Source organism: Zootoca vivipara, chromosome 4 (genome assembly GCF_963506605.1).
Source record: "Zootoca vivipara chromosome 4, rZooViv1.1, whole genome shotgun sequence".
Taxonomy (NCBI): Eukaryota; Metazoa; Chordata; class Lepidosauria; order Squamata; family Lacertidae; genus Zootoca; species Zootoca vivipara.
Window position 1 is genome coordinate 37,377,903 of NC_083279.1, and position 12,409 is coordinate 37,390,311.

Genomic DNA, 12,409 nt, shown 5'->3' on the forward strand with positions numbered 1-12,409 from the left:
AAGGTCTGAGGCAAAGAGGACCGGCCCCCTGCTGAAAAAGTTTGCTGACCCCTGCCTTAGAGGGAGGGAGAGGGAGGGAGGGGAGGAATTGTAATTGGTTATGTATCGGAAATTTGTATTGTTTAACAAATCTTTTTCTTTAATAAATATCTATTTTTTAATTTAAAAAGATCTTAAGAAAGCTAATGGGATCTTACCTCCTCACACTAGGTCCCCCAGACACTTCTTTTCCAGCTCCAAGGAGGCAGGGAAGGAAGGCAGGAACAAGATCACTCCAGGCACTTGGGAGCAATATTCTTCACGTTTCCTTTTGTTGCTCTTCCCAGTTTCGTTCCTGCTAGCAGGCTGAAAAGAAGTGCATGGGGGATCTAGTACTGTACGAGTAGGTAAGATCCCAGGGGATTTCTTGAGATTTAAGTCTTCTCTGAAGGGGCCTTACCTGCTGGGCATGGCTGGCATGGGGGGGGGGGTCAGGAGAAGCAAGGCCTTTAACTTAGCAACTACATGATCCTGCAAGCCTTCCCTCCCTCCCAGTTCCGAGACAAAGGAAAAGAGCTGGCAGAGTCACAGACTGCTGGAAGGATCTGGGCTTTCAGATGCCTCTCATACCTTTGCTGCCTTTTGCCTAAGAACCTCAGATTTGATGTCCAAAGCCTCTTAAGACTCACAAATTCATTATGCTTTTTGCGGCACCAGCCTTTTAGATAGTAGCAAGCCGATACGCATTGCAGTGCCCTGTTTTCAAACTCTTCTAATCATCTTCTGTATGCATACCAAATCCCAACTTTTGGTTCCTTCCAGTAAGTGTGTAAGATTGTAGCTCTATAAATAAAGCTGTCAAAACATTTAGAAATTGTTTCATAAATGTCAAACAGTGGAACGCACCGAACCCTTTTGAAAACTTTAGACAGAGAGATATTGACTCTTACTTAATAGGAAAACCTTTAGACTAGTTTGGTGTAGTTCCGTGACCATTTTTTATGTGTGCTAGTCTGAATAATTTAAGTTATAGAAAATATAAATACTGATTTTTTAAATAAAAAAGGTTATTCTATAAAAGACTGGGTTTGTTTGTTTGTGTTTGTTTGTTTGTTTTAAAAGTGACCCTGTGCATTTTATAGAACATTACAAAATAGGATATTACAAAAGAATTTCAGAAATAGACTGGAAAGAGAAGTTGCTGAACTGCAACTTATTACCAAGCTTAAAACCACGGAGAGACCAGGTCTGAATAAAGACATTGGATTCTTATCTCATTATACATGATAAAGCTATCTTTAGCCATCTTACCCGCTGCGCCCAGGCACGTCTCTCGGCTGTTCAGCGGCTTCAGGCCGCTCTCTGGAGGCGCGTGAGCCTGGGGCCGCCTCTGCCGCGCGCAGGGGCGTCGCAACAGGGGGCGGGCAACACCCCCTGGCCCGGGATGGGTTGCGCAGCCCTACGGCCAGGCTGGGTTGCACAGGGCTCCGACCCTCCAGGCGGTAGCCGCGCTGCACTGGCCCGCCGCACTGGGAAACGGGGCGGGGCGCCGGAGGGATCCGTCGCACCACGGCGCCAGGTATGCTCCAGACGGCCCTGGCCCATAGGGTGCTTGCAAGCACAGGCAGCACTTTCTTCAATTTCCCCCTGCAGCATCCTGCTTATTGTTTTAAGAAGTGACATAACAAACATAAAATTATGGATGGCATGGAGAAAGTGGGCAGAGAAAAGCCTCCCCCCCCCCATGCTAGAACTTGTGGACCTCCAATGAACTGGAATGCTGAAACGTTAAGCAGAATTAATATTTCGTTACGTTATGGAACAGGTCGCTTGCATATTTCCCACAGGCACCTGTTTGTCCACTGTGAGAACAGGATGCTAGACTAGATGGGTCATTGGCATTTTCTTATGCGTCAGACAAGTCACCTTGTCACATAACTGGCTCTGAGCAATGCAGCAGTAAACCTGCATTACTGTGCACTCTGTCTAAATAATAGTGAGATTGCTTGGCACTCGGATATCACAGGGAATAGTGAACATGAATTGGCAAAAAGTTTCATATTTGACAAAACGAACTGGTGTTTTGTGGAAGAGAGAACAAAACTAGGGCTGCCGTATGTCTGGGATTTCAAAGACGGAATTAACATCTAGGGTAAATTGCCGAAAAGGTGACGCTTTGTCCTGGAATCTGGATCTTAAGCAAGTTAATTATTGAAAAAGCACATTTGTGTTTTTTGGGAGGGAAACGCCTCAAACTTAGGGGTTTGTCTAAAAAAAAGCTCAACAACTTAGGGGCTCTGGTTTTTACTTTTGGAAGTATGTCAACCAACCCTAGCAAAACATTTCTGAAATAGATCCACCAAGATTCAAAATGTTCACCTGGTCTCAGAGAGCGCTCCTGTGTACATATACGTAGAGTTAGCTTTTAATGGCAAAAAATACAGGTAATTTTCACAGGCAGAAAGAGAACTGTTTTCTATAATGGACTAGATGTTACTGATTCAGTGTCATTTATCTTTTCAGAAACTAAGCAATCAACCATTTCCCGTGAATCCGTTTGTTCCGCTTCATACTGTATGTGCCTGTGATAATGTCAACATTAATGGATCCCCTTCCTCCTCTTTTAAAGCAGATGAGAAAGTATGACTTTGTTGTTATACCAGTTGTATTTTCATCTTCTAGGCGTTGGGCTAATCCTGTTCTGAATTTTAGTGGCCTTAAAAAGCATATGACAGTTGAATTATATGCTCTGCTTATCAAATAACAAAGAACAAAGAAACTTTCAGGTAAGTTCAGGTGTGTTTAATTAAAATGAAAAACATTTAATGGACTTACTGAACATATACACTGGTTAAAATGTAGGAATATGGATGTGCTGCGGATGTTGTGCTCTAATACAAAGAGGTACAATAAACCATTGGGAAGGTATGAGAAGAACCCTAGAGCCCATTTTGCTGTGACTACATAGAAACTGCTTCATTTTGGCTAAACATTTGAAAAGCAAACTTTCAACGTCCAAAACAAGCTTTGCACAGAAAATAATGCACAGATGCTCTTTTCAAGCTTGCTATATTACGTTTTTAAACTTCATATGCCTTTGTTAATATTCACCCTGGTTTTCATTACATTAAGAGTAAACAATCTTTTTCATTGATTCTATTAGCCTACAAAGAACTGTAAGGTTATCGGAACAAAAGAAAATCTTCAAGTCGTTCAGGTAAGTGTAGTTTGTGGACTAAATAAAGGCATGATCGGCCCAAGCATTTTCGGATACACAGTCGGCACAGTTGGGCCAGCCTAGGAGGGCCTGGAGGGAAGAGAGAAACAAGAACAGTAGTATGAATTCAATAATGTCAATTCAGGGATAAGTACAGCATATATCAGTGGGCAGAAATCTAGTTTATAAGGAGACTGTGAATCAAGAGTAGGCAAACCCAGGTAAAAAGCTAGATAGAAAAAGCATCATCAGTTCAAATTTAGATCTTAGCTTTCATTGGAATAAAGTGGGAACCTAGATTACACTATATATTTATCTCACTAAATAATTTTTGAAGCACAGTAATACATAACCTGGGCTTTTGTTAAACCAAAGTAATTTAATAAAAAATTTCACTATTCTGTGTACAGAGATAAGTGCTACACTGTTGTCTGGTGGCTTCCCATTTCCATTTTTGCTTTACAATTTAATGAGAGCCCCCAAAGTTCAGAAACATTACAGGCATAGGGTTTCCCAGATTTTCATGCACAGGCAAATCAGATCACTTCCTTTCCCCATCTCCGTATATTTCATTTGTATAGCCATGATCTAATTCTCTTAAAGTCATCCAAGGACACCCCTGTAACCAAGTAACCCCTAAGAACCTCTGTGGACAACAATAAGACCTGACAATTTGCAAGAAGCATGACGGTGACAAATGTCTGAGCCATTACCTTCCCGAAGCAACAGTGCCCGTTCAACAGAGCTATTAGGTGCAGCAAGATCAAGAGCACATTTTAATTCGGAATTTCTACATTTCAAGCTGGCCCCATAGTCTGTTAACAAGTTGACAATTTCTGCACTTGATTTTCTAGCGGATGCATGAAGTGGTGTGTCCAGTCCCTTACCCAGGTTGACACTAGCTCCTGTATGTATGGAAAAGAAAACAAACTAGTTAGCATTACATGGAAAGAAGACAGCAATGCAGATTTTTTTATTTCCTCCTTTAATACTTTTTCTTAATGCTGGAATAAATTTCCTCTCTAAAAACGATTTCTATGTCAGCAGCTAGGGTTGTTGCCCTCCCCCCCCCCTTCGAGGGAACTGAGGAACAGATAAGAGAAGTAGGGTTGGAGTCTGCATTTAAAGGCAAACTTACTTAACGCTCACTTTCTGAAACAATATGCGAACTGAAACACAACTATCCTTTGAAATTCAGAATTTTGCTTTGCAGTTCTCCAGACAAGTAATGTGCACAAAATGCATTTCCTAGGGTAAAGTGGGCATAGAAATGCATTTATTAATGGAAATAACATACCAAAATGCATTTATTAATGGAAATAACATACCAAAATGCATTATGTTAGGGGAAATTACTTGCAAAAATAACTTTCTTAATAATAATAAAAGTGGGGTATACGGACACCAGTCCTCCTTTTCCTTCAGGCAAGGACAATTCTCAAGGCTTGGCGTAATTAATATTATTTAGGGAGATGAGGGAGCATCCCAATGACGCCTGTCCCTCCCAGGCACCAGGGCAATTGATTTCTTGCAGTCTCCCTAGGCTCGGAGATGTAGCACGCCAACAGACTTCCCTCAGCATCTGTATTAGAGACTTGGCCGGGCTACATGTTCTGCTTGCCTCTAGGAAATGGAAGCTTAGGAACTGGAGGTGATAACAGGCCAAAGTCCGCACAGAATGTTCCAGACTTGCATATATATCTCCCTGTCAGGCATTTGGACTATTTTTTATTTTTTGAGTTTCAACGCTATTTACAGAAAAAACTAAAAAAGCAAAATAAGATGGGTTTAAAAACAATACAAATTAAACCCCTTTACGCCCAGCTGGAAAAGCTTGTTGAAACAAAAATGTCTTCAATGGTTTCTGGAAATTACAAATAGCAGACAGCTGCCGTATCAACAGAGATGCTGTTCTACAGAACAGGGACAGCTGCCCTGAAAGCCTTGCTCCATCTTACGATGGAGTGAGTTCCTGATATAGTGTTGGGATGTTTAGGAATGCAGCAGCCCACCAGTCCCATCCATGAAAACCCAACACACGCCAGAGTACCTAGTTCTAAAAGTTTCTTGACACAGTCTGTCCTTTGATTCACACAGGCCACATACAGTACTGTTCCATGCTGTAGGTTTTCTTGGTCCACATCAACACCATTGGCTAAAAGAATTTCCATACACTCCCTGTGGCCTATGTAAACACAGAGAGAAGAAGAAGAAGAAGAAGAAGAAGAAGAAGAAGAAGAAGAAGAAGAAGAAGAAGAAGAAGAAGAAGAAGAAGAAGAAGAGTAGTAGTTTGGATTTGATATCCCGCTTTATCATTACCCGAAGGAGTCTCAAAGCGGCTAACAATCTCCTTTCCCCTCCTCCCCCAGGGAAAAACCGGGGAAAAACAAAAGAGTCCGTTTTTTCAGCTAGGAACAGCTGGAAAAACGGGGATTTCCCAGGGAATACGGGAGACTTGGCAGTTATGGACTTACGTGGAAGATGAGGAAGCTGACAGGCAGGACCTGGGCTGGTTGAAGACTGAGGTTGATGAGGCAGCCTCCAGTGACTCTGAGTTTCCCAGCATCACCAATGAAGCAGAGAATCTGACATTCTTGTATCTACGGTAGTTAGAATTGTCCCAAGCCACTACTGTTACCTCTCTTGACAGCTTCATGAATTGGGGAAGCAAAATGATTCTCCAGCCGCGGCCGGGCACCAAATTCAAGCAGCATATCGACGCAAGGGGCACTGCCACGACAGCAAGCATTAAACAGAGGTGTGATCCCATCTATAGTGACTGCATTCACCTGCAACACAGAACAAAGATAAGACTGAGGGTGCGAGTGGATGCCATTAGAGAGTCAAGCACTTCCTGTAAGCGATTTCTCTTTATGGTATTTGAGTGCCTACTTTTAGCTCTTCCATTTTGATTATCTTCTTGGACATTTCCAATAATACAAAATGCACACAGTTCCCCTGTTAGATCCCATTTTGAAGCAGCATCTCTCTCATACAGGAAAGCAGAGGCATAGCTACAAGGGGCTAGCCAGGGTTTTTTTTTGCCCTGGGTGAAGCCTCCAGAGGGGCAACCATTGAAGCTCCCAGCCTCTTGTGTGTGTGCATACACAAATGCGTGTGGAGGGTGTGCAAAACTGGGTTTTTGACCCGGGTGAAATAAAGCCTAGTTTCACCCCTGCAGGAAGCCATGGTAGTACTCACCTGAGCACCATGTTCCAGTAACACTTTTGCACAAGCAACATGACCACCCAAGCGAGCCTCGTGAAGAGCAGAAACATGGTCTATTGTAACAATGTTCACATTGAACCCCTACAGTTGAGAACAAAAGGTATGGATAATAAGCAGTTGCAAAATAATAATAATGTATAGCTACAAAGATTTAATATTGGCTTGGAATAAAACACCCTTTTCCAGTGATTAGATTTGTGGTTCGGCAAAATGAAATCTGCAAGAGTTCTCCCAGAACAAGCATAGTTTAAGCAATCTAGTTTCTCTAACTGAAGAGAGATTGGATGCAAGAGGTATAAAATATCAGCCTGCTACACTGTCCTACCTACTTCACGGGGCTCTTGTGAGAATAAAATAGAGGGAACACTCTGCATTACTTCAAGGAAAGGTGAAATAAAAAAGCAATTTTAAAAATAATTTAAAAAAGAAACTCTTAACATAGCAACATTACTCAGCAATAGAACCTTCTCCACAATATGAACTAGTTAATGTGCTCAGTTCCCCTGGAAACAGAATTTTGTGGGGAATCAGTGTGAAGACAGGTAAGTAGAGAATCTGGTAAGGAACTGATTAATAAATCAACCATTGTCTTCTTATGGATGCTGAACTGGTGTGAGCATGAGCAAAGTTTGTGAAGAAAAACTGCATTGGGAGAAAACAAACTATGCACGTGGCTATTTCTAAAGAATTCATGGTTTTGAACTTCTGCTACGCCACTACTTAAGGCTGCAGTCTAGAACTTATCCCTCTCTTGTGTTGTTCCAAAAAGTTGACACTTTTACCACTACATATTCATTAAACAGATCTGGAAAAGGAGGTGGATTTTTGTTTCTAAATCTTGGTGAAAAACACCCTGGGCAACCTGCAGTAGTTGTGTGAATTGGCCATAAGTTCATTCCCTTTCATGCATTCTTTGCAAGCGCTGCTCAGTTCAATTTCGAATTTGCACACTCCACACTGAATTTATTTGTGTAGTCTGTATGCATTATTGTAAATAGAATGTTTGGGGTGCAATCCTATACACACTTAACCTGAGGGCAGGTCTCATTGCTGCTTACTTCCCAGTAGACATGTAGGATTGCATTGTAAAATCAGGGAAGTATACTAGGGTTTCTTACCTGTGCTATCAAGGTTTTCAACGAGAGGAGGCGCCCTTGAAAGGCAGCTTCATGAAGGGGAGATCTGTCGGCCCATGAGGCTAAAACAAGATCACTGAAAGATAAGTCTATAGAACGGAGATTTACAGAGGTGTAAATACAATTATGCCCCTTTTTATAAAGGAATATTATGTGGGCATTTCTTGCGGGAAAATGGCATCCTCAAGTTCTCTCCTTTGCTATAACACGCAGGATCACTTTCTGCCCAGAAACCTTGAATAGGTAGTATAAAGAAGGAGAAGAAAGAAGAAGAAGAAGAAGAAGAAGAAGAAGAAGAAGAAGAAGAAGAAGAAGAAGAAGAAGAAGAAGAAGAAGAAGAAGAAGAAGACCATGCTCTGATATCATCACATATGTGTTCCTCCATTCACCACCATCAGTGGCCCAATGCAATTTATTTTGCTTTAACATGGGGCAGGGAACAGTGTCTGAACTGAGCATTAGGTCGTTATATCCCCCACCTCCCGCAGGCCACCCGCCTGTTGGTTGCCTGACAACATAATGAAATCAAGCCATGTGGGCTGCACAAAAAGCACTTTTCAAAGCACTGCACAACCTGACAATCAGCCAATTGTCATGTCTCACAAAACCCCAGTAGAGAGCCATTTGAAACACTTTGCAGACTCAGCAATCAGAAACTGGTGACCAGACTTCTGTTCCTTCGCTCCACATTTGGAGTCAATAAGAAAGAAGAGAGGGGGGGGGAAACAACCATACTTCTGTTGTGATCTTGTGCATGGACACAGGACCGTCTTTACCCGGGGGTGCAAGGGGCACCACGTTATATCGGTGGCAGTGAAAAGCAATGGAGTGAAAGTCCCCATTCCCCTCATCCGTTGCTCTGTTACTCAGTAGCATCAAACAAAAGCAGTTTTTTTCTGCTGCGCTGTTGTTACAGGTGAGCGATTCCCCCCCCCCAAAAAATGGTCAACAACTTTGAGTTCGCCCCCCTAAAAAAGGGCGCCGGGCGGATCTTTGCATCCCAGCGCTGCATATGCTAAAGAAGGCCCTGCACACGTTAGCTAGGGATCATGGGAGTTGTAGGCAAAAACATCTGGAGGGCTGCAGTTTGGGGATTCCTGCTCTTAAGCCATGAAGCTCAAAGGAGGAAATATTGCCTTACCTGTGATGCTGCAAACAAGAGATGCATTAACGTACAAAATAGCACGAAATGGGAGGGTTAAATATAACCATGAAAACAAGAACAGGCCCAGGCTATAAATATCTGTACGTGTCCGTCTTTTAAGTCCAAGCTTTCTCCATGCAGCTGCCTAATGTATTTGCACAGAGAGCTGCAGTTTTCTAAGTAATCTAGAACGTACCTCCTTGAAACATATGACAAATGTAATTCCCATAAGGTGCACCTCTTAAGGCTCCAGGTACTGAAGGCATCCCAGAAACGCTATTTTTCATGAAGCTCTTAGGGTAAATGCAGCAGCGCTGGACAGCATTACTTTAAAGCTTAGCGGTAACAGTGTAAGTAATCTAATCGAGGTCAGAGTTGGTGGTCAGGTGGTGTTTTGAAAAACGATACTGTTTGACAGACTGGCAAAAGGCAACGTCACAGAGAAAAAGAGGGTAGATAACCAACACCATTGCATGTGCCCAAAGCTAACCATCTGAATTGTTTACAATTATTATTACTTTAAGCCTTCAGTGAGAGAAACTGATGTGTTTGAAAATAACCATATGCTCCCTTATAGAACTGCAGAGGTAAGTGGGAACTGCAGGCCATAAAATGTAGAGAGATTAATAATATCATTCATAACCATTACTGCTTCTGACAGATTTACTGACTCCGACGGGACAGCTCATTGATACTTATGTAGCCCAGACACAAATAAATTATACCTAGTAAATATTATAATTGGAGCATTTACTGAGCATTTTGTCTCCATGACTGATATTTGAGGAGCCGCATGGTTGCAATTGTGTTTTTAAAAGCCGTTTTTCCTCCCCTGTTCGTGTTTGACATTGCAGATTAAAATTAGTAGCATGTACAACTGTTTGTATTTGCAAGGCTACGAGAATGCCTAGGAAATAAGCCGGCGATAATGGAAGATTTTTGCTAATGTCAGTTTAAATGATGTTAAAAACCCCTATCCCTGCATTCTCCATCATTTTATTGCCATGGGTGAATCCTAAGTAGCCAGGACTGGGATGAACCCAGAAGGACACTAAGTCAACACATCTGGCCAATGACCCAAGCTTAACATTTTGTGACTCATTCACATATAGTAAAGTTGTAAACTTGCTGCCCTGCTTGGCAGAGAAAGCAGGAACAATCCAGTTTCATCCCTCCGATAAAAGCGAGCCGAGCCACATGCAACTGCTGTTCCAGCAGACATTTCACTCTCCCGGCAAGTATCTTCTTTCAGAAAAGGCATATTCTAAATCTTTTACATTGTTGTACGCATAATGATGCAACAGACCCACAATAAGACTCTATTAAATAAATACCGAAATAGTTTAAATAACAGCATTGCAGAATTCTGGCTTTTAAAATAATAATAACAATAAGAAGAAAACCTTATTTCCTATAACAAAAATAAATATTACCTTATATTGAAGCACATTGCTTTTCCCTGCTAATCTTTAATTCTTCATCTTAGACATATTCATTCTAGCTTATGCTTGTATTAACAAAATCATACACATATTTATATTTCCAACCTGTTTGATGACAATGCAGTCATGAGTATCGATTTTTGACAATTTCAGTGATTTATTTTTTAGGTCAGTTAGCTTTTTTTAATATTTATCTCTACAATTTTACCTGGAGCTATTCCATAGATCTCTTCTATCCTTGCAGCCTCTTTCCTATTCCCTTTCACAATATAGAAATGGGTCAGTAAAGCCAAAGAGATTTTGATTAAGAGCTTGAAACAAAACAAAGCGAAGATTGCAAAATAAATGTTATTTAAAACATAGAGTATCATACTGCCTTCCATTTTGTTTTGCCCTTTGTATAACTTCACAGGTCTCCTAAGTTACATTCACTATTATTGGTATCATATGACATCTATTTTAAACTCTCCGGCCACTGATGTTCCTCTGCTACCAAAAATACACACTGTTTTTGTCCCAAGCACGCTATTGATATTAAATAACAATGCTTAGGATTAAAAGAGCTTAATGCTTTTCTCTTCCTGTTCAGATTTGTACAAATTCATGTTTATTTCATCCATGTTTATTTCATCCCACTGTATTCCATTTGTATATTCCATTTTAATATTTGTTAAAAAGAAGAACAATCTGCCCTGTGCTCTCTCACAAGGAAATGCAGCATTCAGCATTCCTAAATTTATATAGTAGTTTATTTGGGTTTGAGCTAATTTTTATGGACGTTTACATAGAACATTTTCTTTTAATTCATATGTTTCGAAGTTGGTGCAGTGTTCTAGGAACCTGTTAATAATGTCAGGACAACACTAGGTGGAGCTATTGGAATACAATATTTTCCTGTGTAATCTGTCACAGTGTGGCAAGCCAAAAGAAAGGTTTATGCCTACTTACCGTAGTCTAGACCAATTTACATCCATGAGACATTAATGAAAGTGGTCAGTTAATTGCCCTTAACACGAAAAGGAGATTAGCCCATATATGATAATTTGCTGCAAGCTACTGCAAAAAAAAATATTGCAAGCCATTATCATTGCATGAATTTCAGGTCCCCAAAATTGCCATTCTGCGAAAGCCATTTTCCAAATTGCATTTAACTCTCCCCATCTACCTCATCACAAGTGAGTCTTATGGAGAAAGAGAACCATTTGGATGAATGTCAAACTGCTTTGTAAGGAAAGAAAAGGCTTAGTACTTGCGCCCCCCCCCCAGCCTTCTTTAGTGATGCCAGAATTGAATCTGGGACATTTGGTACATTTATTTATTTATTTATTTATTTATTTATTTATTGAATTTATATATCGCCCCATACCTGGGGCTCTTACCACTGTGCCTTACTACTAAAGTACAGTCCTTTCCCTTAAAGAAGCTAGTTTTTGAAAAACACAGAGTACTGGCTTTCTCGGCTAAACCTTTAATCAATCAATCAATAAACTTTATTTGCATAGCCAATAGCCATAGCAACAGAATACACGCAATATAGAATTAAAAACAACATGGATAAAAGGATCATATGACTATGATCTGACTATGATACTTCCGGTTCCGGTCATGGAGGAGGCAAGCTGATCCTGGCTACTCCCCAACTGAAGGCAAGATTTATGCTCTTGATATATTCCCGGGCACCAGGGACCCAGGTGGCACTGTGGGTTAAACCACAGAGTCTAGGGCTTGCTGATCAGAAGGTTGGCGGTTCGAATCCCTGTGATGGGGTGAGCTCCCGTTGCTCGGTCCCAGCTCCTGCCCACCTAGCAGTTCAAAAGCACGTCAAAGTGCAAGTAGATAAATAGGGACCGCTCCAGCGGGAAGGTAAACAGCGTTTCCGTGCGCTGCTCTGGTTCGCCAGAAGCAGCTTTGTCATGCTGGCCACATGACCCGGAAGCTGTCTGCGGACAAACGCCGGCTCCCTTGGCCTATAGAGCGAGATGAGCGCCGCAACCCCAGAGTCGGACACGACTGGACCTGATGGTCAGGGGCCCCTTTACCTTTTATATTCCCGGGCGCCAGCTTACCCGTCTCTCAACCTTCTCCTCCTCAATGCTTCACCAGTGCTCCTTTATCAGTGTTCCTTTGAAAGCTGTGATTAACGGCCTAACTGTTATCGTATCGTCCTAAGCTGGTGGCCGCCGGCTGTAAAGGAAGCCGAGCACTCCTCCAGCCTCTCATGAATGAAAGGCACTGCTAAAAATAATAAGCCTGGCAACCTCAT

At 41.6% G+C, this 12,409-nt stretch overlaps 1 protein-coding gene across 4 annotated transcripts; it reads right to left on the reverse strand.

The window, feature by feature from the left end:
• Nucleotides 1-1,796: 1,796 nt before the first annotated feature.
• Nucleotides 1,797-10,545, reverse strand: ASB11 (ankyrin repeat and SOCS box containing 11). Of its 4 annotated transcripts, none has more exons than XM_060273502.1 (7): nt 10,355-10,545; nt 7,543-7,622; nt 6,398-6,505; nt 5,835-5,985; nt 5,247-5,381; nt 3,910-4,101; nt 1,797-3,286 (listed from the first exon to the last, which is right to left on the reverse strand). In XM_060273502.1, the coding sequence occupies exons 1-7, from the start codon at nt 10,527-10,529 to the stop codon at nt 3,162-3,164; spliced, it is 966 nt and encodes a 321-aa protein (XP_060129485.1). In that variant the 5' UTR covers nt 10,530-10,545; the 3' UTR covers nt 1,797-3,161. The 4 variants fall into 4 exon arrangements, with proteins under 4 accessions (XP_060129485.1, XP_034971257.2, XP_034971258.2 ...); XM_035115366.2 differs by lacking the exon at nt 10,355-10,545 and adding an exon at nt 8,901-9,639; XM_035115367.2 differs by lacking the exons at nt 6,398-6,505; nt 10,355-10,545 and adding an exon at nt 8,901-9,639.
• Nucleotides 10,546-12,409: the final 1,864 nt, after the last annotated feature.